This window comes from Strigops habroptila, chromosome 6, assembly GCF_004027225.2.
Source record: "Strigops habroptila isolate Jane chromosome 6, bStrHab1.2.pri, whole genome shotgun sequence".
NCBI classification, from domain to species: Eukaryota; Metazoa; Chordata; class Aves; order Psittaciformes; family Psittacidae; genus Strigops; species Strigops habroptila.
The window spans coordinates 67,265,109-67,291,369 of NC_044282.2; the positions used below are offsets into that span (position 1 = coordinate 67,265,109).

The 26,261-nt window shown below is 39.5% G+C and overlaps 1 protein-coding gene across 3 annotated transcripts; it reads left to right on the forward strand.

The window, feature by feature from the left end:
• Positions 1-24,231, forward strand: APLF (aprataxin and PNKP like factor). Of its 3 annotated transcripts, none has more exons than XM_030489025.1 (9): positions 1-92; positions 1,285-1,436; positions 2,882-3,008; positions 5,764-5,942; positions 8,660-9,048; positions 15,144-15,269; positions 17,111-17,157; positions 18,545-18,583; positions 23,237-24,224. In XM_030489025.1, exons 2-9 carry the CDS (start codon positions 1,404-1,406, stop codon positions 23,440-23,442), a joined length of 1,146 nt encoding a protein of 381 aa, XP_030344885.1. In that variant the 5' UTR covers positions 1-92; positions 1,285-1,403; the 3' UTR covers positions 23,443-24,224. The 3 variants fall into 3 exon arrangements, with proteins under 3 accessions (XP_030344885.1, XP_030344884.1, XP_030344886.1); XM_030489024.1 differs by having other exon boundaries at positions 17-130; positions 23,237-24,231; XM_030489026.1 differs by lacking the exons at positions 1-92; positions 1,285-1,436; positions 2,882-3,008 and adding an exon at positions 3,554-3,899 and having other exon boundaries at positions 5,768-5,942; positions 23,237-23,585.
• The last annotated feature ends 2,030 nt before the right edge of the window (positions 24,232-26,261 follow it).

Consider the following 26,261-nt stretch of genomic DNA (forward strand, 5'->3'; position numbering starts at 1 on the left):
GTCCCTGCGTCATCAGCCGGCGCGCCAGCGGCCCTCGGGAGAGCTGTGGTGGCGGCTGTGGCCGGGCCCTGCCCCGTCCCGGCACACCCGAGGTGAGGCCGGTCCCGCCCCGGAACGCACCCAGCTACCGGTACATCCCCTCGCGGGTTGCGCTCCGGGCGGCCCGGCTGCGGCCCCCCCCCCGCCCCGGCCTGCCCTGTGGCGTAGGGCGCTGCGCCTGGCCCTGCGGAGGTGCTCTCCCTGCCCTGGTCAGGGTGGTTTCGTCTCTCGATCCACCGTGTTCAGAGGGGCACACGCCGCGGGGCCCGCGGCTCCATCGCGGTTGGAGCCCGTGCAGAACCGAAACCTCTCGGGAAGCACCCCGAGGGGCCTGTGTGTGGGGCACAGCTTGGTCTCGTGTGTACCTCTTCGGGAGGCAACGAGCAGTTCGGCGGGTCAGTGTGTGCCTGCCGTGTAACGCAGGAAGCTGTGGAAGGGGCGGCAGCGGCTCCCGAGGGGTGCCGTGCGGTGAATACGGCAGTAATTAAACATATCGATTAGATATTAAGAAAAAAAATCCTTCACTGTAAGGGTGCTGAGGCGCTGGCACAGGGTGCCCAGAGAATCTGTGGCTGCCCCATCCCTGGCAGTGTTCAAGGCCAGGTTGGACGGGGCTTGGAGCAACCTACTCTAGTGGGAGGTGTCTCTGCCTGTGGCAGGGGGTTGGAACTGGATGAGCTTTAATGTGAATTGACTAGTGGAAGGGTAAAGGGTTGAAGGGAAAACATTTGCAGTTTTGGTGCACTTTTAAAACCAGCACTTGAGTGCGTGGTGGCACCTCAGAGCTGCAGAATTGTAGCCTTTAGTGAGGGCTAGCCAAGAAGTGCAGGATTCGTTGTGTGGCTGATCCTGAAAACTGGGTCTTAATGTTGTTATCTGACTTTTAGTGTAGAATCCAATTTTGGGAACTTGCAGAGATTTACAGAAAAACAAATTCTAAGCTGTAATTTCAGCTTTCTCAAAGTTTTGTTGTGGCAGTGACTAGTATAAATTATGTACTTAAAACCCAAACCACTAGAGTGGTGGTCATCAGGGATTGGAAAATCTTTTGTTCAAAATATTTCTAGTGGAAGGTAAAAAGGCAGGTGTGTTTGTTTTCCCTCTAAGTTGATGTAAGAGTATGTTACATTCAGTTTAGAAGTGTATTAGTGGTCAATGTTCAGACCAACTTTTGTGTTTGAGTAATAAGTACATGTTTATATTTATGATGAGTTTGAATAACTAAAAATTATTTTGCTTTGTTAGAAAAAAAACAGGAGGCCGATGCATAAGAAACACCGAGTGTTCCCCCAGTTGAGACGTCTTGTAGTCCATAGTTAATAAAACCAGCTTGTTCCAACTCTTGAGATACAGGAGCTGCAAAAATGACAAAAAATGCTGCTACTTCCAGACATTCGGTGGGTGCTTAATTTTTTAAATTAAATTTTAACACTTGTAGGCATGTGTTGAAAATTGAAAAGGTGTTGTGTGTTCTAAACCCACTTCTTTTTTCTCTGAGAAGTAAATTACGACAAAGTTGTGTATTCAAAATATCTGTTGTTTTATTGATTAGGATTGTGTGCTACACAAGTATATAAATATATTTGTATTGTGTATTTATGTTTACAATAATTATGCTGCAGTAATTTGTTCTCTCAAAAATACAAAAATTGCTACTGCTACAGGAATATTTTGACCTAACAATATTGTAGCTGAGTTCAGTACTACAGGACGAAGTCCATTTCTGGGCTCTAGTCTGTGTCTGTACCTGCAAAGGCCTAGAGGAATGGATGCCAGTTCTTCCAACCAGTCTAAAAGCCTCTGAAATGTACATATGGAGTGCCTGTAGCTGGACCATGGTGATGCCTTGTGCTGGCTACAAGTAGGATCAGTTTGTAGTGTACGAGCAGCCTATTTCACTGGAATTGTACAGCTGTGATGGAGTTATGTTGTCAAGATCCAACCAAACACACAGATAAAGAACCTTCCAGCTTTTCTCTGGCAGCCAGCATGCTGTCCAGTAAAACAGAGTTGTCAGAGCAAGCATCTTCCTCTTTTAAACACTGCCAAGTCAAATGGCTTTCAGACAGTCTGATAAATAGTGTATGGAGCCAGTGGGATTCTTCTTAGTTCTTCTGTTGTGTGTCTACCAACATAGTGCTAGATTGAACACACTGGTAAACATCATTGTATAGTAGATAATAACAATAACTACATACAAGAAATGAAATGTCAGCAGTTACTTTAGCTGAGATTTCTGGGATAGACACTTACCTTTTAGTAAGTAGAGATTCAAACTGATGGAATGACTTAGAGTAAGTAAGTATGTACTGAACGTGACTGGTGTATTTACTTTGTTTTTACAGACAAGTTAGAGTGTGTTTCTTTTCTGGAGAAAGGAATTGAAAGAATGCTAGCAAGACTCTTCTGTTGCGTTTTTCTTGTTTGTTTGGTTAGGTTTTTTGGTTGTTTGAGTCTGGGGGGGGTGGTGGGTGTTGTTTGTTTTGACAAATAGGCATTTGTTTGTTAAACTGCTCTTTCTCTTATCCCTGCATATGGAAACTCTGTAGCAAGATGCTGGTAAAGCTCTTCTATGAAACTTTCAGTTTGTAGCCTTTTAGATATTTATTCCAAAGGTCTGAGGAGGTTATTTTTCCCTTGCATGAAGGTTTCTACAGATGTCATTTTTCTGAGTGGAGTAGAAAAAAATTTAAAAAATTAGGCAATGAGCACCATCCAAAAAGCAGGTAGTTATCCAGGCTGTGTTTGAAGAACATAACTGTGTACAAACTGGTGATTTAGGGTTTTTTTCCCCTCTCTTCAGTAACTGGAAAAAGTTACTAAATAGTAAATATTGTTTCAGGTTCCTCTTTTTGATGATAACGCAAGTGAACAGTCAAAATCTACCTGGAGAAAGAGAGTGCTTCCATCTTGGATGCTGGAAAAAGATCTCCTGGTTCAGAGAATTTCTGAGCCTGTACCGAAAGCAGGTAGGTTCGTGGTGTCGTACATTGGCATACCAATATACATTTAGGTGCTTTGATATAATTTTCTTCAGTTATAATGGTGGCAGTAGAGAGTATTAATGTGTTACTTCTCTTTCCATGCTCCATGCTTGGCAGCTGACAGAGACTGACTTCTGTTGTCTCCTTTGTCATCAGTCCTACAGCCGTGACAGAGTTCTTTGTGATCAGTTGATTTCTTAATGTTCCTTTTTTATTTTTTTAATTTTCTTTTTAATGTCAGGTAATACACTCTCTTTGGGCAGCCAAGTACCTGATGTTCTGGAGCCCTATCCTATAGACTCACTTCATTTGTTCAGTATGCAAATTCTGTGTAGTTTCTGTAGCTTTAATTCCAAGCCTTCTCTATATTTAAGTCACTGATGTGTTGCTCTTCTAAATTTAGATTCCTCTAATTTCACAGGTTTTAAAAGTAGGGGTTTATTTTATTATTGTCTGTGTTAGTTCTTTAACTGTGACTGCATCAAACCTGATCACTTAGTCCAAAGTTACTTCTTAGGAGGAGCAGTATAGTAGTTTCATACCAATATGAGGCCAAAATAGAATTGCATTCCCTCTTGTCCTTCCCACAAAAGGAAATTGCTGAATGCGTGATAACCTCCTGCTGCTGTGTATCAGCAGTAACAGCAGCAGAATACTGTGTTTAGTCACTATCAATGGGAGGCACGAGGGTGCCGCATTGGCACAATCCCAAGAAGACTTTCTAGCATGTCTGCTTTTGGTCCTGGGAGCTTGTTAAGGCTTCTAAAACTGCCATTAGACATTCTGTCACAAACTTGCCACATGGCATTTATTGCTCTGATGACTTTTATTGATGGAACTGGAGGACTAAAGAAATGAGAGAAGGAAAATGAATATGTACATTAACAATGCTACCCCAGTGTTTCTGTCGTTCTCTGTGTGCCCCACCCTGCTTGTGGTCCTGTGGTGAGGTATGAGGTGGTTTAGATGCTGCTGACTTTCCTTCCGTAGTCAGTCTAAGTGTATGAACTTATGGTTGGTGTGTGCCTCTCTGCTCTTCTGTGTCCAACAGCTGTTCTTTAATGCCTCTCTCCCCATCTTCTATTTCTGCTAAGCTGGTGTAAGGGAGAAATGTGGCTCTTGATGCCCAAGCAGCCCTGCAGAAGTGTTTCATTCAGTGTCTGACCAATTGCTTCTTATCTCTTAGTTAATTCAGGTGTCTGGATGGATTGACCTGGACAGTGGTGGCTTTAAACAGATCTGCTGTATGCCAGTTCATACCCCGCCTGTTCCTTTCCTCAAAAGCTAATTCTGAGAAACTACTTTTTTTTTTATTTTCTTTTCCTTTCTCCTTTCTTTCCCTTGCCAAATCTAGACTGTTCCCTGCTGATTTAGTGCCTCAGATGTAAAAATTGCATGTACAAGAGGACTTCCACTGGCTGAGTCCTTCACTAATGTGATTGTTTTCTTTATGTTTGGGTTGTTTTTTTGGAGGTTGGTTTGTGTTCTTTTGCTTGTTTGTTCTTTTGTTTTTTCTTCACTGGTACTATGGTGTTTGTTATATATGTGCATATAAGGTTTGTATCAAAGACTGAAGATTTTGGTCATGTAGGAGATTTGGAGCTGTGAGGGAAAGGGCAACAGCTGTGTGCTGTTGAAGGCCTGACCTTGAGGGAGCTAAAGATACACACAACCACTATTGGAGCTGTTTAAAAAGTCATTATGTGAAATAATGATTCTAGCTTAGAATGGACTGCTGTAATAAAACAGCTGATCTCTTCTGCAAATCTAAAATATTTACTTAAAATTGTTAAATGGTTTGCATCTTTTTAGGATTGTTTTGGATGGGAAGGTAGAAAGGTAGAGAATAAAACTAAAAGGCTGCTCTTTTATTTGTTTGGGTTTTTTTGTCTGTCTTCTACTGGAAAGGTAACACTGATCTGTGGTTTTGAAATCGGTCGTTAAAATTTGGAAAAATTCTTTGCTTCATACACATGACTTTGGCATGTCAGTATTTTTTGAAGGAGAAGAGTTTTTGAAGTCTTGCAAAATGGCATCAAGTATCTTCCTTCTGAATGCGTTTTGCAGCAGATGGAGCTATAAGAAAACCAGGACAATGGCCTTAGCTGTCTCCCAGCTGTGTATCCAGAAAATACTGCTTCAGTACATAGATCTTACAGTTTTCTGAAGTGTGAAGCTTTCCAGAGAGACATGACATTTGCTGCCTTTCTGTTGGTTTCTGGCTGATGAAATAATCAGCCATGATGTGGTTGACTAGGCAAGTGGGCATACACTGATTTTGCCATGTCCTAATTGATGTTTGTGTGTATAAACTGGTAGTGTGAAGTGATACTTACATGACAGTACTGTGGTAAATGTTGTTCTTGGACATGTGGTTTACTTGATGAGTTTCCCTTGTGTAAATTAAATTGTCAGTGTTACTGATACAGTCAGTCCAAAACATCCTTTGCCACATATTTATTATTTTCCTCCAAATTCAGTCCAAAATATCCTTTACCACACATTTATTGTTTTCTTCCAAATTTCCCCCTCAAGCATGTGTTTTATTCTAAAACATATTTTTTTTACTCCTGTAAGTGGGAAGTGACATACACATTGTTGAAACAGCATATGCACAGCTGCTGCTATTTCTCATGCTTTCGTCCAGTGTTCTGTTTTGCTGTAGCTTTAGATTTCTAACATGGTCAGGATTTTCCTGTAAAATTGCATTCTAAAAGTATCCTTTTATTTTTCTTTTAAGGTAGTAGAATGAAAAAAGGCCAAGGAAGGGGAGAAAGTAATATGGAGTCATTAGAATCCAAAGTAAATGTGCAGCAGAAAAAAAGATTAGCTTCTGAAGAAACTATAGAGGATTTTGAAGGTGAAGAGGCAGATCAAAAGAAAAGGAGCTGTCTTTCTATCCCTGTCCCTTCATCTCAGGTAATTACTGGCTCAGGGCAGAACCATGGCATTTGAAAAAGTGAGAATGTAGTTGGCAATGTCATGTTGAAGGTTGGGTCTACAGCAGAACTGTGTTCTGCTTGTGATTTGTTCGTTAACAGTTGTTTTGAAATGCCAATCCATTGGCCAGCTCTTTGGCAAGGATCATGGAAGCCTTCAGAGTCTTGGGTTTCTAACACTCCCTTCTCAGGATCTGGGACTTAGGACCCAAATGTTCCAACAATGTTCCAACAGAAATACCAGACTTTCAGCTTTACAGCAAGAGGCTGGAAGACATAGGCCAACGTACTGTTTCTAGGAGTGGCTTGGTGCATGGTTTCTTCTTTCTGAGAAACCTTTAGGAATAGGTGATGGTATGACACTGATGTAATGCAACACTGGACTTTGTCCAAAGTAGTGCCATTGTTGTTGGTGAAGCTTTATGGTCAGAAAATCAGGGTATGTGGCTCAGAAACTGCCATGTTTTGAAGAAAGGTAGCATGGAGTGTGCTTATGCCACTATCTTAAAATCTGAGCGGAAAAAAAGGAGGTGGGGAAAAAAAAACCCCACCTGAAATCCAAAATAAGCTGTGGCAATGAGCAAACACATACTTCAGCCCAGCTGGTCAACCCCTGTGTGTCCTCAAAGTACAGCTGTGTTTACAGGCAGTTAAAGACTTGATGATAGCACCCTGCTAGTAATGAAAAGAGAAGGATGATTCTCAAAAACAAACAAACCATGTTCTGGTGAGAGCAGACTGAGGCTTTCACTGACTTTTCCTTTAAGTGAACAACCTGGGAGGTTTTCCTAATCCCTAGCATTAGAATTGCCTGGATCTGTTCTAGGATCTGATGAAATACTATTATTTGATATGCATAATTGATTTTGACACTGTTGGGGTTTTGGTTTTTTAATTAATCTTAAGGATAATTGAAATTATCTACTCATGGAGAGCATACCCTCCCAGGGTGGTTTTGATGTAAGATAGTGGTATTTTTATCTGAATAGAGTGGTGAGCTTCGTTGTTGACTAGGTACATTAATACCAGCTGCAGTGCTATTTTCTCTTTGTCAAATTACAAGGTGAGTGACTACATAATGAATTACTTCATTTTGCAATTTGTAAGTATAAAGCCTTACTTATTTTCTCTTAATAATTTAATCAGTCATTTTTATCTCAAGCACACTGTAAGAAATTGCCTTCAGAACTTTGCAGAAAAAATAACAGATTAGTGCAAACAAAAGTAATAATCAGAGAGAGCTATATAATATTGGAGTTTTGATATCAAAATCACGCTCCTGCTGTTATATTTAAGGCGATTGAGAAAATCTTCTGTAGGGTACGAAGTAAAAAAAGTGTGTTAATTCTTCCAAGCGCCAGCAGCCGCCAGGTGGCAATGAAGTCACATACATGCTAGAACCGGGGCCGGCAGTTTTGGTTTTCCTTGATTGCAACCTGGTTTTAGCTAGTACCTAATAAATGTGAAAGTGCTTGATCTCGTTACATACAATAGAGGCAGTGGATTGAAGTATGTAGTAGAGGAGTTGCAAATGGGAGTCGTAAATTTGAATAATTTAGTCCTCCTTTTGTGAATGAAGCTGCAGTTGTTTGCTGAGCCTGATTTTGTGAGTCTCGGTAAAAGAGTCATCTTTGTCTCCAGTTGACTTACTGAATATGCTGCTGTCAGGATCATTTGATACTAATGTGGACTTTGCCCTTTCTTAATCACATTCCAGCTCAAATCTAATTGTCTCTGCTTTTGCTTAACCATTTTACAGGGCTTGCATTAAAAGGAACAAAATCAAATAGGAAACCACCAGCTGATTTTCAAGCTTTGCCAAACACATCTGTGTAAACTAAGTTTACTGGAGGGGAACTTAAGATAATAAACTGTAGAAAGCAGAGACTTTTGAATAGTTCTATAATGTTTCAAAGTAGTTCAGCCTTCAATATAGGTATGCTTTCAGGTAATGCCTCAGTTGTTGGGACAATGTTCCTTTCTTCGTTATGTATCTCATATTCTTTTTTTAAAGCACACGTCTCTTATACGTGCACCAAAATTTAAAATACAGTATTTGTCAAAACTGAAGTTTTTGCCTTCAGATGGTATCTACTGACAAGCTTCTATGATTTAGAGTCACAAGCTGAGGCATTTAAGATGTATTGGGGTGGGATTAAGCTCAAGGCATATATCATGAATTCCCATGTATCTCTCATACGTAGATAAATACATATATTCCATATATCTTGGTACTTAAGGGATTAAAACTGAATCTTTTATAGGAATGTATGTTTTTCTAGATTCTACTATATCTTCACACATATAATCCCCATTCATTTTTCAGGAACAGTACTTTTAATCAAAAATTAATTTAAACTAAAGTCCTTGGATTATTCACAAACTGAGGAGCTGAAAGAGGAGCCTGATTCCAGTGTGAGGGAACTAAAGCTGAGGATGAGAGCTCTTGGATAAATTTTTCTTCAAAGTATGCATGTGTACTTCACTTGAGTCTTTCATTTAGCAGCTAACTGGAGTTTGGAAAGTGGAGGAGAAGATTTTAAAGGCTGGACCGATGATCTTTCAAGGTCCTTTCCAACCTAGGCCGTTCTATGATTCTCGGATTTTGAAAATGATGAGGCAGAGTTTGACCTTAAAGCTTTTAATTCTGAAGAGTGTAAATTTTCAGGTTCTTCAAAATGTAACCTTGTTCCACAGAATACATCTGGATTTCCACTTGAGAATACCATGAGAAACATGGAAGGAAATGGCAACACTGGAACAAAAAACCATGGAAGTTCTCTGGAAAAAAATGATAGGCAGCTGCATAGTAAACAGTCCAAAAGAGTAGGTCAGATCTCCAGTAAAGAAAATAGAATTGAGGAAGCAGAAAACAAAGCGCAGATTACTGGTTCTACAAGCCAACAAGCTCACTGGGGCAGGACTTCCCAAAATTTTGGTGCCCAGGAAGGGATTCTTGAGCCTGATGCAAATCTGGATTACGAGACTGAGATTTCTGATTCAACCAGAAGTGCAGATGCTTCAGAAAGCTCCAAACAGATCAAGCGTAAGAGGACACCTTGCATGTATGGATCAGGCTGTTACAGGTAAAGCAAAATTAAAACTAGCTTAAGATGGCTTATTATTAAGAAGTAATGTATTAGCTATGGAAGAGAAAACAGTAAAGTTGTTACAAGCTTTGATTTGAAAAAAACCTTTTGGTAAACAGAGGACTGATGAGAAACAAATGACGTAACAAGAATTCTTAAAGTATGAGAGGAGCCAGGATGTCTTGCATTAGCAGGTAATGCTAATACAACCCAAACGGGATTAAGTACTTCAGCAAATTAAAAGATGAAGTGGTGTAGGAAATAAGAAACAATAACAAGAAAAGGTCCATTTTAAAAAGAAAAGAAATAAAAACCATGTGTGTATGATACACGTACGAGGGGGAGAAGAGATGTAGGTGGTTGAAATGAGCAACAGAGACCCTGCAGGCTTGTTTTATTAGGAGGTGAAACTTCTATGAGTTTCTGTGAAACTTCTATGAAAGATGCTTGTATTTGTTCCAAGTTATATGCTTTGTGATCTGAATATTTTAAATATTTGTCATCCCTATTTTTTTTAAGCTTTCAGTCCCCCTGCTAAAACCAGAACAAGGAATACTTACAAACTCCATATTAACCCTTATCTGCTTAATGTCTTTGGTAATATTTCAAGCGAAGAACAATATATTTTTTTCCTCTCTCTTCTCCTACTCATTACCTCTCAATTTATGGTGAAATACACAAATGTTTTGTGTGATACAAATATTCCAGTGAAGTTCCAAAGCACTAGCGCTGAGTGCTGGCAAATGACCAGTGACCTGAGAAGTGCATTTAGGAGAAGGTTTTGAGCTCTAGATAATCCATGTTCATTATAAGTACAAAAGATAAGGCTAATCTAGAAAACAGGGGGGTCCTGTGATTTATTATTATTGTTATTAACAATTATTTTTCTTTTTTTTTCTTTCCCCCCAAGGGCTTGAGCAATGGGAAAAATCAGTGAGGTTTAGAAAACAAAGAACCACAAGTAGATGGGTTCTTGTATATATGAGGTGTGCCTAATGCTGCAGATAACTGTATATATCAATAGCATAAAGCTGTTGTGTTAATGAACACATCAGACTTCCATTTTGCATGTAGCTTTGTTTCACATATCTCAATTTTTGCCCTTAATGATTATGTTAAGAACATGTTTTTTTATTAGGCAGTTAAGCTGATTCAGTAGTACAAATGCAGCCTCTAGTTTGCTCCAGCTACCTTTAATTTTGCTCAGACAAGTTTTTCCCTATATGTGTGGGCTAAGCTGGTTTAATGCTCTGATATGCTGAAGTATTCCTAATGTTTAGGAAGGCAGATTTTTGGTTACAGGTAATATGAAATAGGAGTTGGCATGTGCACGTTTCTTCTTGGGTTTTTATTCTAAAACGTTTGGCAGCAATACTTTTGTAAAGTGTTGCCTTATAAGAAAAAAGAATGTTCTGAAATCACACATAACGAAATTGTACTTTGTCAAGAGAATATTTCTAAGTAGGAAATACCAAAACCATCAGCTTTGATCTTCAGGAAATGTCAGGAGACTAGAGTTCTTTGTTTGCAGCAAAAGAAATATGCTTTGTAGTCTGTCTTAATATTTGCTTTTTATGCAAGACCACCAAGTAAGTAGTCTTTCTGCATTGATGGGATAGCTGTGTTAAAGCAAGTCACTGCAGTTATCCATGTTTTTAACAACATGTACCTAAGTGTAATGTGAGTGGGTGCTTTGAAGGAACACACTGATAGCATATGCACAGCTTTCCATTCCATAGTGTTTTCCTGGGGCAAAAACTGGTTTTAGAGTTGCAAAGGGAGAGGAGTTGCTTTGAGTGCTCTTTTGAGTACGACAGGTAGTTGGTTTCCTTCTCCTTTATGACTTCAACCTTGTGAAAGTTGTCTTCTAACAAGAACATATTCTAACAAGTCAACATCTTAAATGAGTACTGCATTAGTAACCATAACATTTCCTTAAAGTTGTTGTTTTTTTTTCTAGATGAGGTTCCTTACTCATAAAATGTCATTTATCCAATAACTAAATGCTCTTCAGTGTTCTAGTCTTTATTTTGTATGCTCCTATTAAGATATACATGTCTTCTGGATAGAACTCCGGAACGTTTGGTACATGCTTAATAAAATGGCATAAATTGAAAGATTAAATGTTCTGTTAATTTTACTAGATTTCTCTAACATCTTAAACATTTAGGAAATAACTTTGTAACCCATAGTTCAGTTTCTTAATTTATTAACTTGAAAACACTGCTTTTGAAAGACTCAAGCTTGATGCACACCTCTCACTCCAGGGATGCTTCTTTCTATTGCCCTTCAGTGTCAGATTCTCTTTCTGAGATAGCCTGAAGCTTTACCACCTTGAAAGAAACTGCTCTTAGGAGGCAAAGTGCTCTGTGTGTGTTATATCTGGCTATGTTTGTCGTCAAGGTGCTTACTCTTTCATTACTCTCTTGTGTTCATTTTCTTGTCTGCTGCTTGTTTTTTGAAGTTAGAGGAATAGGGAATTAGAAATGAAAATAGATCCAAACCCGCCCCTCTTTTTCAAGGGCTGCATAGAAGGGGTGTGGTAGACCTGTTCTTTGCTGGCTGAGTGTGTATAAATCTTTCTCAGAACTGTCAAAGCAGGGCACGCTCAACCAGCCTTTGGGTTTGTATGTGCATTCTTCTAAATGCTTTGCTCTTTGCTTATGAAGGTAAGTATTTTTTCCTTTCACCTTAAGCTCATAAATCTGGCAGCTAAAAACCTGTATCTGTCTTTTTTTTGAGTCCTGTCTTCTAATAAGACTTACAATTTAGACCTTAGAAATATGTTACATGCAGTTGTGACATAACTTCAGGTTTGAATTCTATGGTTTTATAACTACTGCTGGTAATTCATTACATTTTCACTACCAGTTTCCTTAGCAGCTGAGAAAATAGCCCTTAAAACTGTCTTAAATGTTTCACTGGCCAATATGCAACTTCTGCTTGAGATAACTGCATTGATTCTGAAGAACTTCATAAGTTTTATTTGCATAACTTTTATTTGCATAATTTTTGGCATCATTAAGGGTAAGTACACAAATTCAGAGCTGCTGTAAAAGCGAAGTTGCAGTAAGTATGTTTGAGAAGGCAATTGTCATAAGACTTTATTGTTAAAATAGTTATTTAATTGTTGATTTTTATGTGAGTGTAATTTTGTTTTGATCAAACAAATAACATATTCCTGTGCAGTGAGGTTTTGTGGTGAAACTAATTAGCTTTGGAGCGCGATTTACAGCGTGATAGATGTGCTCTTACCACTCAAATCCCTTGTGCCCAAAAAAGAAGAATAAAAAACCCTCAAGCCAAATGCTTAATAAAAGGAAGAGGCTTTAGATTTTTGCAAGGAAGGAAAATGTTTGCTTAATATAATCAATACACTTCTCTGCTTCTATTTATTTTGATGGTTATTGTTGGACAACACGTAGGAGTGGAATAAGTACATATTTTCCAGGTAATGGTAAGATAAAATATGATGTTTCTAATAGTCTTGAGCATCTGAAGTAGGACATGTTTAAAGTACTTCATAGGTGACGTATAATTTGAGGAGTATCATCAACTGGCCCAAAGAATCCTGAAGCCCTGTGATAGAGAGCATACATCAAGATCCTTTTGTTTTTTTATTTTTGAAAGGAGATGGATATCTCCTAAAATACAATAGGTTGGCTAATCAACAGCTGTTAGGCCTTCTTTCCTTGGTGACTATGGTGCTACATGTATCTTACTATAGGAATAAATTAAATACAATCATAGAATGGTTTGGGTTGGAAGGGTCCTTAAGGATTGTCTGGTTCCAGCCACCCTGCCACAGACAGGGACACCTTCCACTAGACCAGGTTACTCAAAGTCCGGTCCAGCCTGGCCTTGAATACTGCCAGAGAGGGGGCATCCACAATTTCACAGAACATTAGTTGCTTCTGTATCCCTTTGAGAAGGTGGATTGTGTTTCAAATACTGAAAATTCTTGCTAGAATTGCTAATAATAAGTAACCTCTATACATTCAGAAAACAAAGCAAGTAGTCTCTACAATGACTTGTTTTCATCTCATTTATTTTTAAATGGGAAAAAAAGTAGGCAGCCAGTCTGAATTTGGTGTAAGAAGTGATATTTCCTGAGAAATTGTCGTAGAAGACTGGTAAATGCAACCTTGCAATGATTTACTTTACAGTAAAGTTCTTTACTGTGCGGGTGGTGAGACACTGGGACAGGTTGCCCAAAGAAATGGTAAATGCTCCATCCCTGGCAGTGTTCAAGGCCAGGTTGGACAGAGCCTTGAGCGACATGGTCTAGTGTGAGGTGTCCCTGCCCATGGCAGGGGGGTTGGAACTAGATGGTCTTAAAGTCCTTTCCAACACAGACTATTCTATGATTTTTAGTGAAACCGTGTTTACTTACCCAATAGTTTGCAGAAATTAACAGAAGAGACCGGAACTGTAAGTCTGTCACCTGTGTAAATAGATCCAAGAGACATTCGATCTTTCATAAGTAGCTCATGAAAGAGTTTATCTGTAGCTTTCTTGCTGAGTTTCCTGAGTGAAAGATACCAGGCAAATGGAGATTTAAAGTATTAATACCTAAGTTTTTCTAATGCCTAAAAGGAGGTCTGAATGACCAGTATTGCTCACAATGCTTAAGTAATCATTTTGCAAAAGCTGTAACAAAAGCTTTTATTTCTTATAGCAGTAGCTGAAATGCTGAAATTAGTATTTACTGTTGCCTATAAAGTTCCTACGAGGTCGTTGTGAATTTAAAGGAAAGAATGTCTGTGATCAATGAGGGAGCTGTTATGTAGCTCCCTCATAAATGTTTCTGGCTTTGTGTTTCTAAATGCCGCTGTAAAAAGTGTAAATTAAAGCAGTAATTACTCTGCAGTTCAAAGTTGTCATTCCTCTTGCTTGAGGCAAGCAGTTCACTTTTAAAATTTGTACACACTGAAGGTTATGTACTCTGGGAATTAGTGTGGTAAATTACTAGAGTATTTTGTGGATGTCTTTTGGAAAATAATTTATTAAAATAGCTCATATTTCTTGCTTTTAAATATTATGCTTGGAAAAAAGGTGCCCTTAAAAGAAATCATAGGGGAAAAAGTAGATTTGCTATACCAGTATGTTCACTTTGACAGAATTCTTTGTAGTATGTTTTGATCTGTCACCTGAGTTTCTCCTGAAGTCCTAATGTGTTTTTCTGTGTTCTTTTTAACATCACTTGCAGAAGTTTTTATAAAGCAAACGCTTCTGTAAGTGATGTTTATAGCTGCTTTGTCTGGTATGGTGTGCAATCAAAGCTATTGTCTAGAAGCGGAAGAATTGTTCTTTCAGTGATGTGTATATTTGTATTCAGTACTTGCTCACCTTGGATTCAGCTGCGTAAATGTGGTAGAGCAAAAAGTTGTGGATGCTGGTAATGTGCTGTCATCACCGACACTGGTGTGACTCAACTGCATACAGATTTGTTATGTTGTATGATACATCATTGTAATTTGATATTTCAAATGTCATGGTAGCCAAGGCAAACTTGACAGCATAATCAATGTAATGTCCAGCAGGCTGCTCCATCTAGAGTAATATTCTGTCATTTTAAGTATTCAGGTTGGTATTAACTCCCATACAGAACAGAAATAATAGAGCCTGAGCTAAGAGGCAATCACTCGAGGGTGTGGGGAGGCTTTAAATACGGCACTTGTTCATCTGCTGTGCATTGGCTCTTCCAGCTTGAGTTAAGACTTCACTCGTGTTTTCCATAGCACTTCAATAGCTCCAGAGGGAGTTGTGACTCAGCAAGTTGGCCACTGAGTAAGATTCATGCTATTAAGACTACATCAGTTGATTGTGTATGTGTTGGGGGTCTGAAACTTAAAGCTGATGGCAAATAGGAAAATCTGTGATTTACCCTCTTTTGCAACATATGCTGAGACAAAACTTTTCTTCTGTTATCCTGAAAGTAGGTCTTACATTCTGCATAAAGTTAAACATTAAGAGCTCCTCTTCGTGTAACCACAGAAAAATGAGTTGTCACTGATTCAGTAACACCTTTCTTATCTTCACTTCTTGTGTTTAAATGGAACGGTCAGTTTTCGATATTTGGTTTTTTGCAGGAAGAATCCCATTCACTTTCAGCAGTTCAGTCACCCTAATGATGATGACTATTATGAAACAGAGATTGTAGCTCAGGATAACAACGATAACCGGCCTGAATGTCCATATGGAACAGCTTGTTACAGGTAAGAAATGCTGTATAAAATGGCTTATCTTGTTTTACAGGCTAAGAATGTTCTCCCCTGGAGCTGCAAAATGACAATAGAATAAAGAGTAATTCTTGATGTTAAATCTTGACTGTAGCCTTCTGAAATTTACTGCAGACAGACTGCTGCCTATAAAGCACCAAAGTCTGGGTGAGCTGGTGAACATGGAAACTTGACTTTTAGAAACTATTCAGTGACCTAAAGATCAACACTTTTTCACTTGTCAACATCTAGTAAACTGTTCTTCTTTTATATAATCAATAATTTATCGTTATATGTTCTTGATATGTAACTTATAGTTTAAATTTTGATAAAGTATTGAGATTTTATACAAAAACTCTATTTTAATCAATATTTGATTTGTTAGCATAATTTAGTCACAGCAATAAAATGCAGTTTATGGCTTACTGCTGTTTCTGTTAAACACTACAGATTTTCCTCAAAAGATTGTTTTATTCCATTTGTTTCCAAATATCTAGGGTTTACACTTTTATTTAGCAGAGTTTAATGACTGCTGTGTAATTGATGCAATGGACAAAAGGATATATTTTGAGGCAACAGCACTTCCGTGGGGGTATATTGAAACTAAGAGTTGCTGTGAATAAAGATTGTGCCTGAGCAGAAACGTTTTCTCCTGTGTCTCCCGGAGAGTGTGGTGATCCTGAAGAGTGTGTTCTCTCTGAAATGTAGCAAAAGAGGGTAACTTTTGAGAAAAAGCCATGTTATATTCAGCTAACGCAGAGAAAGTATTTCTCTTCTGAAAAGCATCTATGAGATTAATTTCTCAACTTGGGATGAGAAATCTGGCTTTATACCAGTAATGAAATCACCAACATCCTTTTCAGGAATACAAGAGATGCTTTGTCCAAAACCAAAACTGTTTCCTTCCAGATAGGACCACCTCTGTGTTGTATTAATTGATCATTTCTTAATCTGTGTTTCATTCTTTGGTGGGTAGAGGCAAGGAGGCACCCACGAAGCAATGATAATTCTTTCAACAAAAGAACAGATGTAATTTGAAGGGGTTTTGTGTTACATTTGTTGTCTTTATCTGTTGGCTACTACTTGAAGGGAGCATAATTGAATGATCAAGACGTTGTGCCTTGGGTTGGTATTGAATGGTCTAATGCTGATGATAGTTGTAAACCACTGAAATAGGCAATTCTTCTTGTTTCAGTACAGTGTATTTAGAGGAAGGTGTACTTCCATTTTTTTTTTATTCAGATAAACATCACTTATAATGCACACATAATCTAAGAGACAGCAGTAGCTATAAAATCGTAAATCAAGTTGAAGTATGTGAATTTGTCACAAGTTATTTGAGATAAAACCAGGTTTTTCTACTGAGGAGTCACTATGCTCTGTTTTTAAAAAATAAGAGAATGTAAATAAGCAACTAGTTCTAGAGGCAGTCGTCACAGCAAGGGTATTTTGTAAAATATACAAAAAATTTCTGCAGTTGCAGAAATTAATCTCAACTTACAAGCATGTCACATGGATCAGTTCTTATCTCACTGAACAAATGCATCTAATTTTACAACTTTGGAGACTATCTCATATCTTGGTTTTCATCAGCCATCTATTTTTTTTAATGCTGTAACAAGAGGAACGCTTTCTTAACCTGGTTTTTTTTTTTCACTCTACAGTCTATAAGCTGAGACACTGCAGTAGGGCACTGATCACAGAATTTTATTTTAAAAAGTAATGAAAATGATCCATAAAACACCAAGGAGTTTTGGACCAAAATACTAAGGAGTTTTGGTCTTGTTAAGTGTGGAACAATGCAGTGAATCAAGCTTGTATGGTTTTCTTCTTTGCAGGAAGAATCCTCAGCACAAGCTAGAATACAAGCACTCTGCACCTCCAGGTAAGAAAGTTTGTTCAGTATAGCTCAAAGTCAAGGGGAAAACCCCCAAACCCCAGCAACAGATACAAAAAAACCCTTGGAATAAAATGCTTTCATCTGCTGTAAGTGAATAACACTGCATTTGCAGCTTACTCTGTATTGCCCTGCACCCTTTCTTTTCTCAGTTGTGAGGTCTTGCCCTTGTCTGTGGTATGGAGGATTGCTTGGCCACTGCAGACTTGCACTCACTTTTACACGTTTTTCAACTGAAGTGAGGTAGGCTGGCTCAGACACAACTGACATAGTTTGGATGATTTGTATCTTAAGAATTGGCAAAAATGCCATGTGGCAAGTAGCTTTTTTCATGAGTTATAGGTTTTATTGAAAATTAAACACAGTATAGTGTGGTATTACCTGATGTCTGTATTCTGCTTCCTCCATTCAGAGCTGAAGTATTACAATGAAAAGAGGGAATGTATCTAGGTGTTACTGAAGTATTTCTCAACATTTCAAGTGGATACTGCAGTAAATTATTTCTGTAGCTTTTCTCCCCATAGCAAAATATATACACATAAATATTTTATGCTTTATAAAGATTTATATCTTATGATTTTATACTTACTTTTTATTCTTATTTTTCTTTTGATAGGAAATACTCAGGTAACATACAATTTTTCAAGTCTTGTGATGCTTTAAAACAAACATTACAAGCATATCTGTCATTATTTTTTATTTAATTTATTTTTAAACAGTGGTTTTCTTACTGAGAGAACAAAGTTTTGCATATATGTTCTCTTGAGCCTTGGAGGGAATATAATTAAGAATTAATCTGAGTTTCTGTTAAAGAATTTTCTACTCCTTTTTTATATTCCAGTAATTAGACTTGTTGAAAAACACAGGGGAATATACTGTTTACATTTTGTCTGTTCTTAAAGAATTCAAAGAGATACTTTTCATTTTTTTGTGCTTTTTCTTGATTATTTGGACTTGGAGATCTTTTCCACTTGAAATCCCAATGCAATAAACAGTAGTTCAGAGCAGAACAGTTATGGAAATGTAATGATAAGGTATTTTATTTTAAAGAATCTGGATTATGATATTACTAAGGAAAAATTGCATCTATGGAAGCAATGATGTAAAATACTTAAATGCTTTGATATGTCAATTTTCTGCTTAAAAAACCCCCTGAACCAGTATTGATGACATTTGTCTGCAGATGGCATGGCTCATAATTGTAAGAACAGTTCATCTGGGTTTTTTGGGCAGCAGAGTAGTTTTCATACTGTAGATACAGCAGAACCATTGCAGCATTAATTTTAATAGGTCAGTGTTCTGTTGTATCAAACTCGATAAATAACTCATATGCTAGGTTGTGCTCTGTCCTGACTAATAACTTTCTTTTCTTTAGTAACTGAAAGAGCAACCCGACAAAAAACTTCGAAAAATGGTGAGTATGTTCTAATGTTATAAACGGGAACATCAGCATGAGACACCACAGATTTGCATTGGTTTTCTGGCATTTAATAGTGCTGGAGGTGCGTGGTAATATTTACCTGAAGAGAAAGTAGTTGTTATTTTAGTGAAACCCTGCCTGCTTTTTTACAAGAAAGAGTGTTGAAATTGAATTTGTGCCAGGCTTCCTGGATGAGCATACCTGTACTTCCCTAGAAGCAGACAAGAAAACAAATGTTTTAAGGAGGCACGCATGTGGCTGAATCAATTCTTCCTTCCTTACACAGGGGTCGTAATAGGATGAAAGGAATCCAGTATTTCATTGCCCCATAAAGATTGATTCCTCTTGAAACATTGAGATATTCCTTCTGCATTGCACTGAACTTTAAATAACTTTCAAGTGATATTTGTGCATGTGGTCATGAGCTTTTCATATACTTACTGTGAGCTAAGATACTGGCTTGTTAGGACTAAAATGTAGAAGAAGGTTAATGCCTTTGAGTTGAGGGCAGCTTTCATGCTAAACTACAGATGTGTCCTTAGTTTCTTCTTGTTAGTGAGGATTATTAGTAGCACAGGCAAGCTGTAGTCTCGATAATGTAAATTGTAATGCTGTGGATGAGTATCTCCCCATTTACCACTGGCGCACCTAAGGTTGCTTTGCTGCTGCCAACGGTGTTCACTTACGTGTTGCAGGTGCATAAATTCCAGTTTTAAATATCCTTTAGGTCTGTTTCTAGGCTTCTTTTGTGTCTCAGCTTCCAAATGTGAAGCTTCCTATCTTTCTAAAGTAATTTAAGAGTGAGCTTTTAGAGCAGTCTGAAAGTCTGATGATATGCCATCTTCATGTTCACTGGCCTGAACAGCGCATGAGGAAGTGGAATGGCTGCATCTCAAATGGAAATGGGAACTGGCTTGTCTTTCTTGAGGTCATCAAGGTGTGGCTGGGCATTTCCTAAAGAAACCCTCAAATTAGAGATACCTGCTTTCTAGAGAAAATAAATAAAAGTGCAATAGCTGTAGTTAGTTTTTTAGGCAAAGTGTTTTTGCCTCCATTTCTGTTGTGGATGGATTTAAGAGGTTGCTTTTATACTTTCCACTGAGAAATTTCTTTCCCATCTCATTTCCTTGTCATGTATATGTGCACTTTTGCCATCACTGAATGCTTGATATGATTGTATCTGTGAACTAGCACATTCTGAAGCTTGTTTGTTACCTGTATGCTTTGCCACGTCCCATGATGCGAAGTACCAACCTCACCCTGATCACTGTTCCCTTGCAGAAATGTGTATTCCAGCATGGTGAGAATTGTTAATAGCATTGTAAGAACAGTGAGGGGTTAAGATTTTATAATGAGGCAAGATGGACTGTGTGCATGTCTGAAGTCTAATTTTAATCTTGAAGGTTTTAAATTGTAGCTGTGCCTTTCATAAGAACACCTTCCTTACCCAAATGATAGATCCTGTGTGTGCAGCTCATCGCAGGGTGTCAACCAAACGTGACTACATTGGCAAAGTGCTTCTCTTGTAAGCATGTAAAACTTTACATGGAAGTGAAATTCAGTTTGTCAAATTCAACTCCTCATACTAAGTAAGAACCAGAGAAGAACTGATATTCTGCACACAGGGGAAAGAAGGGAATTTATTAAAGTGCTGATCACGTTTACTGGTTGGATTTTTTTTTTCTCCCAACCGGTCTTGTTGACCGGTTTCTTAGCTCTCTTGAGGACAAAGCTTTTAAAAGGTTGTGCTCAGCACCATCATGTCTGAGGCAGTCACACCAAGCCATGCAAGGTCACAGACAGTCAGGGCTCCATTAACCTTTATTTCATGCTGTTTGCAACAACTGCTCTATTAAGTACACTATTCTGTGCAAGTGTATTTAAACTCCACCAGCCAAGAAAAGAAAGGTACTGTCTACCTGGCATTTGACATGGTTGGGTTTTAACCTATTTAGTCTAATTGCTACCAGAGGGATTACAGATTGCCTGTAGAGACTGTGGTCTGTGTTCTGAGAAATCATAGAAGGCTAATTACTGGGGGAATAGTTGTAAGGGAGGAAGAAAAGAAAAAGGTCAGTTACGCTGTATTAAATTGTCACTACTGAATGACTTCACTTGCACTGCTGCTACTTAGCTGATTGACCTGCTGCAGCTATGGAGGATTCTCCTACACACTTTGTAGGTTTTCTAACAAGTTGATAAGCTCACTTGCAAATACAACTCTTTGAAATTTGGCAGGCTTTTTCTCCCCACATGAAGGAGATGCTTTCAGAGAAAGCTTCAAGGTCATCTTTATAAATACAGTAATAGGGAAAAGGCAGAGTTGTGCCTAATGAGCAGCTTTAGGGGCAGTGGGGCTGAATTCAACTATAGTGGAAAGAGGTGGAGTGGGAAGACATGGAAAGAAGTGCATCATTCACTGCTGAAATCTGTTGATGTACAGGGATGAGAAACATCATATGCTCCTTATACATTTGTAGGAAAAATATGGAAGTAGTCTTTTGCCAGAATTCCTACTTCTGTTATAAAATACCACCCACAGTGCTGTGAAAGTGAAGAGCTTTGCTTTGCTGAGGAGGTCTTGGGCTTATTATTCTCGTGAATTTAGTTTGAGAAGAGGGATTTTGTTCTTATTGTATTTAGCATCTTTGTTTTGACCTCTTCCCTCCAAGACATAATTAATTCTGCAGGACCACAGTCTGCAGTTCTTGTAAGAAACTCTGCTGGTATGGGTAAGCATAGGCGTGATTAATTTCCCCTCAAGTCAGGTAAACAATAAGCTAGCAAGCGTAACAGTGGATTACAGCTAAAATTGATAGTTGGCATTTTCAGGATCTTGAGCTAGGTGGTGCAGAGTCAGTCCTTGCAAGAATATCAGTTGCCAGCCATAGGATATTTCTCAGTTACATTATTGGCTGTGTCACATGGCTGACATTATTCTAGGAGGTCTTTCAGTGCCTCTGTAGACAATTCACCCATAAAATTGTGTATCTTTGAGAAACTTGACTAGTGCTTTTGATAACTTTGGGTGAGAGTTGCTATAGAGTATAAGGTCTTAATCAGTCTGTAAGATAAGTCTGGAATAGTAACACTCCCACTAGTAGAAAAATATAACTGGTAGAGCATGTGATTTGAGTGTCTAAGGTGCTGGTGTTCTTGTTTGTGCATGATACACATAGCTTGAGTGCCTGGAGCTCTGACCTGAGGTTTCAAGAGGTTGCTAAGAAATGCTTATGGTTAATATAAACATTGATGATTTGGACTGGGGTCTGTAGCTAAGTTAAAAAAACCAAACATGTTTATAGTTTCATATGAATGATAAGAACTGCTCAACAGATAACCTGTCAGTGAGCTCATACAGATAATTTATCTCTAGATGAGATAAGAATGCAAAAATGGGAGGCTGGGAAGAAGAGGAATGACAATCGTTTTACTCAGAGGTATGACTTAAGGGCAGAATAACATTATTGCAGTATTAACAGACTTTGGCCAGTTAGGAATTGTGGTCATGTAAGAAAAAGGGAGATAGCATAGGCTTGTAAAGCAAGGGTTATGCACTCCTACCAAAATCAGGAAGCAGTGGAAATAAACTTGTTAAAGGTTCACAGCTACTGATGAACAAGGGAAGGCAATGCGGCTATGGCAGCAGCTTTTTATAGACACTGACGAGTTAGATAAATAAGACTTCTTCAAATAGCAGAATTACCCTGCCTTGGGGAATGGGTTTAAATGTGCCAACGTATTTGAGCAGTTAAAAGAATACTTCAAGACAAGCTGTCTGAAGAGTTTAGGAACATGCTGGAACAGTATCCATTTCTTGTAAACAGAGGTTTCTGAGTCTTTGATGGTGTCAATACAGAGTATTGTGAAATTCTGTGAAGAGAGAAGCCGATTTGAGCACAAAATGTAAGTTGTGAAGAAGCTGGATGGACAACAGCTTAGAAAGCAGTGTGATAGAATAGACTGGACTGCAAAATAGGTTGCACCCAGCTCAGGAAAAAGTGTTCTGCTTTTGTTGTTTCCTTAACCCGTGTTCAGAAGGGAAGCACAGACTATCCAGCAGGGATCCAAGTTGAGAACATAGGAGGCGAGTGATGTAGCAGATTCCCTTATCTCACCTGAAGCTCAGGAAAGAAGTGAATGCGAGTTAAAAGCTATGCCAGAGTAAGAGTGTAAAATAGCCCTAAGTAAGTGTGGATGGATGAAGGAAGAAAGTCTCGGGTCAAAATAAATGGCAAGGTAGATGAATTGTTTAGGTACAGAAGTGGCAGGAAGACAACTAGGAAAATTGTGTGCGCCACTCATTGAGAAAAGGAAAGTGATCAGAAGACATTATCTGATGCTGGTTTTCTCTGATATCAGAAGATGTTATCAAGAGGCCTGATACTATTTTCCAAGTGCTGGAAGAAAAGCCAGTAAGGAAAACTTTAAGTGATCAGATGGGTAAGTGCTGCAGTAGGGGTCGGAGAGCAATGGTACAGTTTTTCATGAGAATCTTGAAAATCAAACCCAAAATTATCAGCATTGGGTGGAGTGCTTTAGTTGATTCTTTCTCCTGTTGAGGAGAGAGACTAACTATATGATCTCTGGAACGTCTGTAGCTCTGTATTTATGATACATGAGTATGTGACATTTTTGTCCTTACAGGAAAAAGGGCTGTGGAGAAAGACGGTGCCAGTGATGATGAACCAAATGAATATGACCTTGATGACAGCTTTATAGATGATGAGGAAGAGGAGTGTGAACCTACTGATGAAGACTCTGACTGGGAACCAAGTTCAGAAGACAAGGATAATGAAGATGTTGAAACACTTTTGCAAGAAGCACATAGATTTGTTAAGACCAAAAAGTAGCTGCACGGAACAACATTACACATCTGATCTGGTTGTGTTAAAACATAGATGTGCAAGGAGAGGAACTGCTTTGAAAACTGATTTTTCCTCAGTGATGTAGGCACTACAGAAAGATTTTAATGGGGGCAAAGGGATTCAGCAAAGCCTTTCATTTCCATATGTATTATTTTGGTGTTTTTTTCTGTGTTGTTAAGTGGTGGAGCCAGAGGACTGAGCTCTGAAAGTTTGTTTTATTTTTTCCCCCCTCATTTATTTGTTTTGCAACACCATTGGTGTCTCATAGTTTGAAATAAAATTTTAAAGGTTGTTAATGCTTCACCATCCTATCATTAAAAGAAATATTTGCATTAGGAAAGCCTTTTGTTTTGCTGAAATGCTATATATATACACTGTGTTGAATGAAGAGGAGTTATGCTTCACACCTGCAGTATCGCAGACTTACTTGGCCGTTGCTGGGGAATCTGCCTAAACCAGTTTTTAATGTTCTTTTAAGTTGGTGCAGTCTTAATTCTGCTCCTAGCTTTCCTTTTAGGTGTCATTTCTTTGATTCTTTTGGTGTACAGTAGTTAAAATACAGGTTGTTTAAATCACTTGAGAACAGTATCTCAGTGTATCGAACCACTTGGTTGTCTCCACAACAATTATGGTGTATTTGCTCTCATTACAGCAGTATCATTTACCGTGCCTGTACATCGCTGGAATTATGTTCAGTTCACAACAAATCCAAAGTCTTCGTGACTGTATTTTTGCACAATTAAACTTGTAACATAGTGTGGGAAAAACACGTAACTATGTCTCTGTGATTTCTACGGACTTTGTTGGAAGATCTTGCCTTCAGCGCGTTTACAACTTTCCTGAGCTTTCAGGAGAGTAAGTTAAAAAAGTTCTACTATGTTTCAGGACAAATGTCTGGAGCCATGTGAATTTGGCACTTGTTTTTGTACACAATCCTGAAATTCAGCAGGGTAAGCATTCTTGCATGGCTCTGTTCCCCTGTGAACATCTGCTCAATCATGGTTGCAAACCGACATCCAAATATACTCAAGCTTTTCAGTAGGGTAGCAAAATGTTCTCTGTTTAAATTAAATGGCCAATGCTGCAGGCTGGCACTGGGCTGCTTTAGGATACTGAATCATCTTTGCCAATTGTGTGTCAGAAGTGTCACTCAAAAATTCCAGATATCAAAAATATAAACATTCATGATGGGCAACCGTTTCAAATTTGCAGAACATCTGCTTCTGTTGGCCAGCAGCATACTGGATACTAAAGCTTTTTCATACAGAAAGAATCTAGTAGGTGTTTTTTACAGTGTCTGATGGTTTCTGTGACCATAACCTTCCTCAAGCTGAAGCACTCTCTATCATAGCATTATTTTGTGAATGGCTGTTTAAACTGCTCTTAGGAGCTACTAGTGTTTACTTTTAAAAGTTGAAATAGCCTCTTTTATCACTGGAGGCTCCCAGATACATATCACAAAAAAGCAAATTTAGAAGTAATTCTTGGTTTTGCATATTAGATCAAGTTTTATTATTGATACACTGGAACAGTCAAAGCTGGAATTGAGCTGCTCTATACTCGTAGGTTGAAGCTATCTCTGTTAAAGTGTGTTTTCCAGTTCTGTTATTTCCATAACAGCAGGATATATTTTTATTCTTCTGGAGGGATGAACTTGTGTCTCCAGGATATTGGTATGTTGATCGACCCTACTCTGTTTGAGGTACAGATGAGACTACCCAGACACCCAGCAGACCTTCATATGTCAAGTTACTGAATATTTTATCAGTGAATCAGGAATGTGCTCAGTGGGTTGGAGCACCTCTCCTGTGAAGACAGGCTGAGAGAGTTGGGCTTGTTCAGCCTGGAGAAGAGAAGGTTCTGGGGAGACCTTACAGTAGCCTTCCAATACCTAAAAGGGACCTGCAAGAAATCTGGGGAGGGACTTTTTACAAGGACAAGGGGGAATGGCTTTAAACTAACAGAGGGGAGACTGAGATTAGAAAGGAGGAAGAAGTTCTTCCCTGTGAGGGTGCTGAGGTGCTGGCACAGGGTGCCCAGAGAAGCTGTGGCTGCCCCATCCCTGGCAGTGTTCAAGGCCAGGTTGGACACAGGGGCTTGGAGCAACCTGCTCTAGTGGAAGGTGTCCCTGCCCGTGGCAGGGGGTCGGAACTGGATGATCCAGAGGGACCTGGACAAGCTTGGGCCCAAGAGGGCCAAGTGCAGGGCCCAGCACCCGGGTCTGCGCAACCCCCGGTACCGGTACAGGCTGGGGCTGGCGAAGGGCGGGGCCAGGCACGAGGCGCTGGGCCCAGCGGGGGCTGCTATCCACGTCGCTTAGCATCGGGTGCCGGGACGCTCTCATTGGCTGCGCCCAGAGGCGTCAAGGCTGCCAGCCAATGAGGCGATGCTTTGTTGCAGAATTGAGGGCCCGCGTGGTCACTAGGGACGCCAGTGCTGCCCTGCCCTGCCCCGCAGCGGAGAGGTCGGGGTATCCCTGCGGGCAGCCGGGGCTGCTGTGGCGGAGCCCCCTCGGGGGAAGCTGCTCTCCGGGGAAGGTACCTCAGCGAGCGCTCCCTGGGAGAGGCCGGAGCAGGTCTGTGGCGCGGAGCTGGGGCTCGCCCGGGCGTCGCTTCAGGTGAGGTTTGGCCAGGGCTGCGGTGCCGGCATACCGGGCCCTGCCCAGCCGGGCCCTACCTGTCAGGCTTTGCCGCCGGGGCCGGTCCCCAGGCAGGCTTTGTCTCGGGCGCCGCTTTCTCTCCCCTGTCCCTGCTGCTGCCAGAGGTGGAGGCGGGCGCTGCCTGCTGGGCAGCTCTGTCGGGCTC

Bases quoted from the DNA above. Each gene is read 5' to 3' on its own strand.
- APLF (XM_030489025.1), top strand. From the start codon at position 1,404: ATGACAAAAAATGCTGCTACTTCCAGACATTCG. The intron at 1,437-2,881 runs GTGGGTGCTTAA...ATATTGTTTCAG, and splicing joins CTGCTACTTCCAGACATTCG to GTTCCTCTTTTTGATGATAA. The intron at 3,009-5,763 runs GTAGGTTCGTGG...TTTTCTTTTAAG, and splicing joins TGAGCCTGTACCGAAAGCAG to GTAGTAGAATGAAAAAAGGC.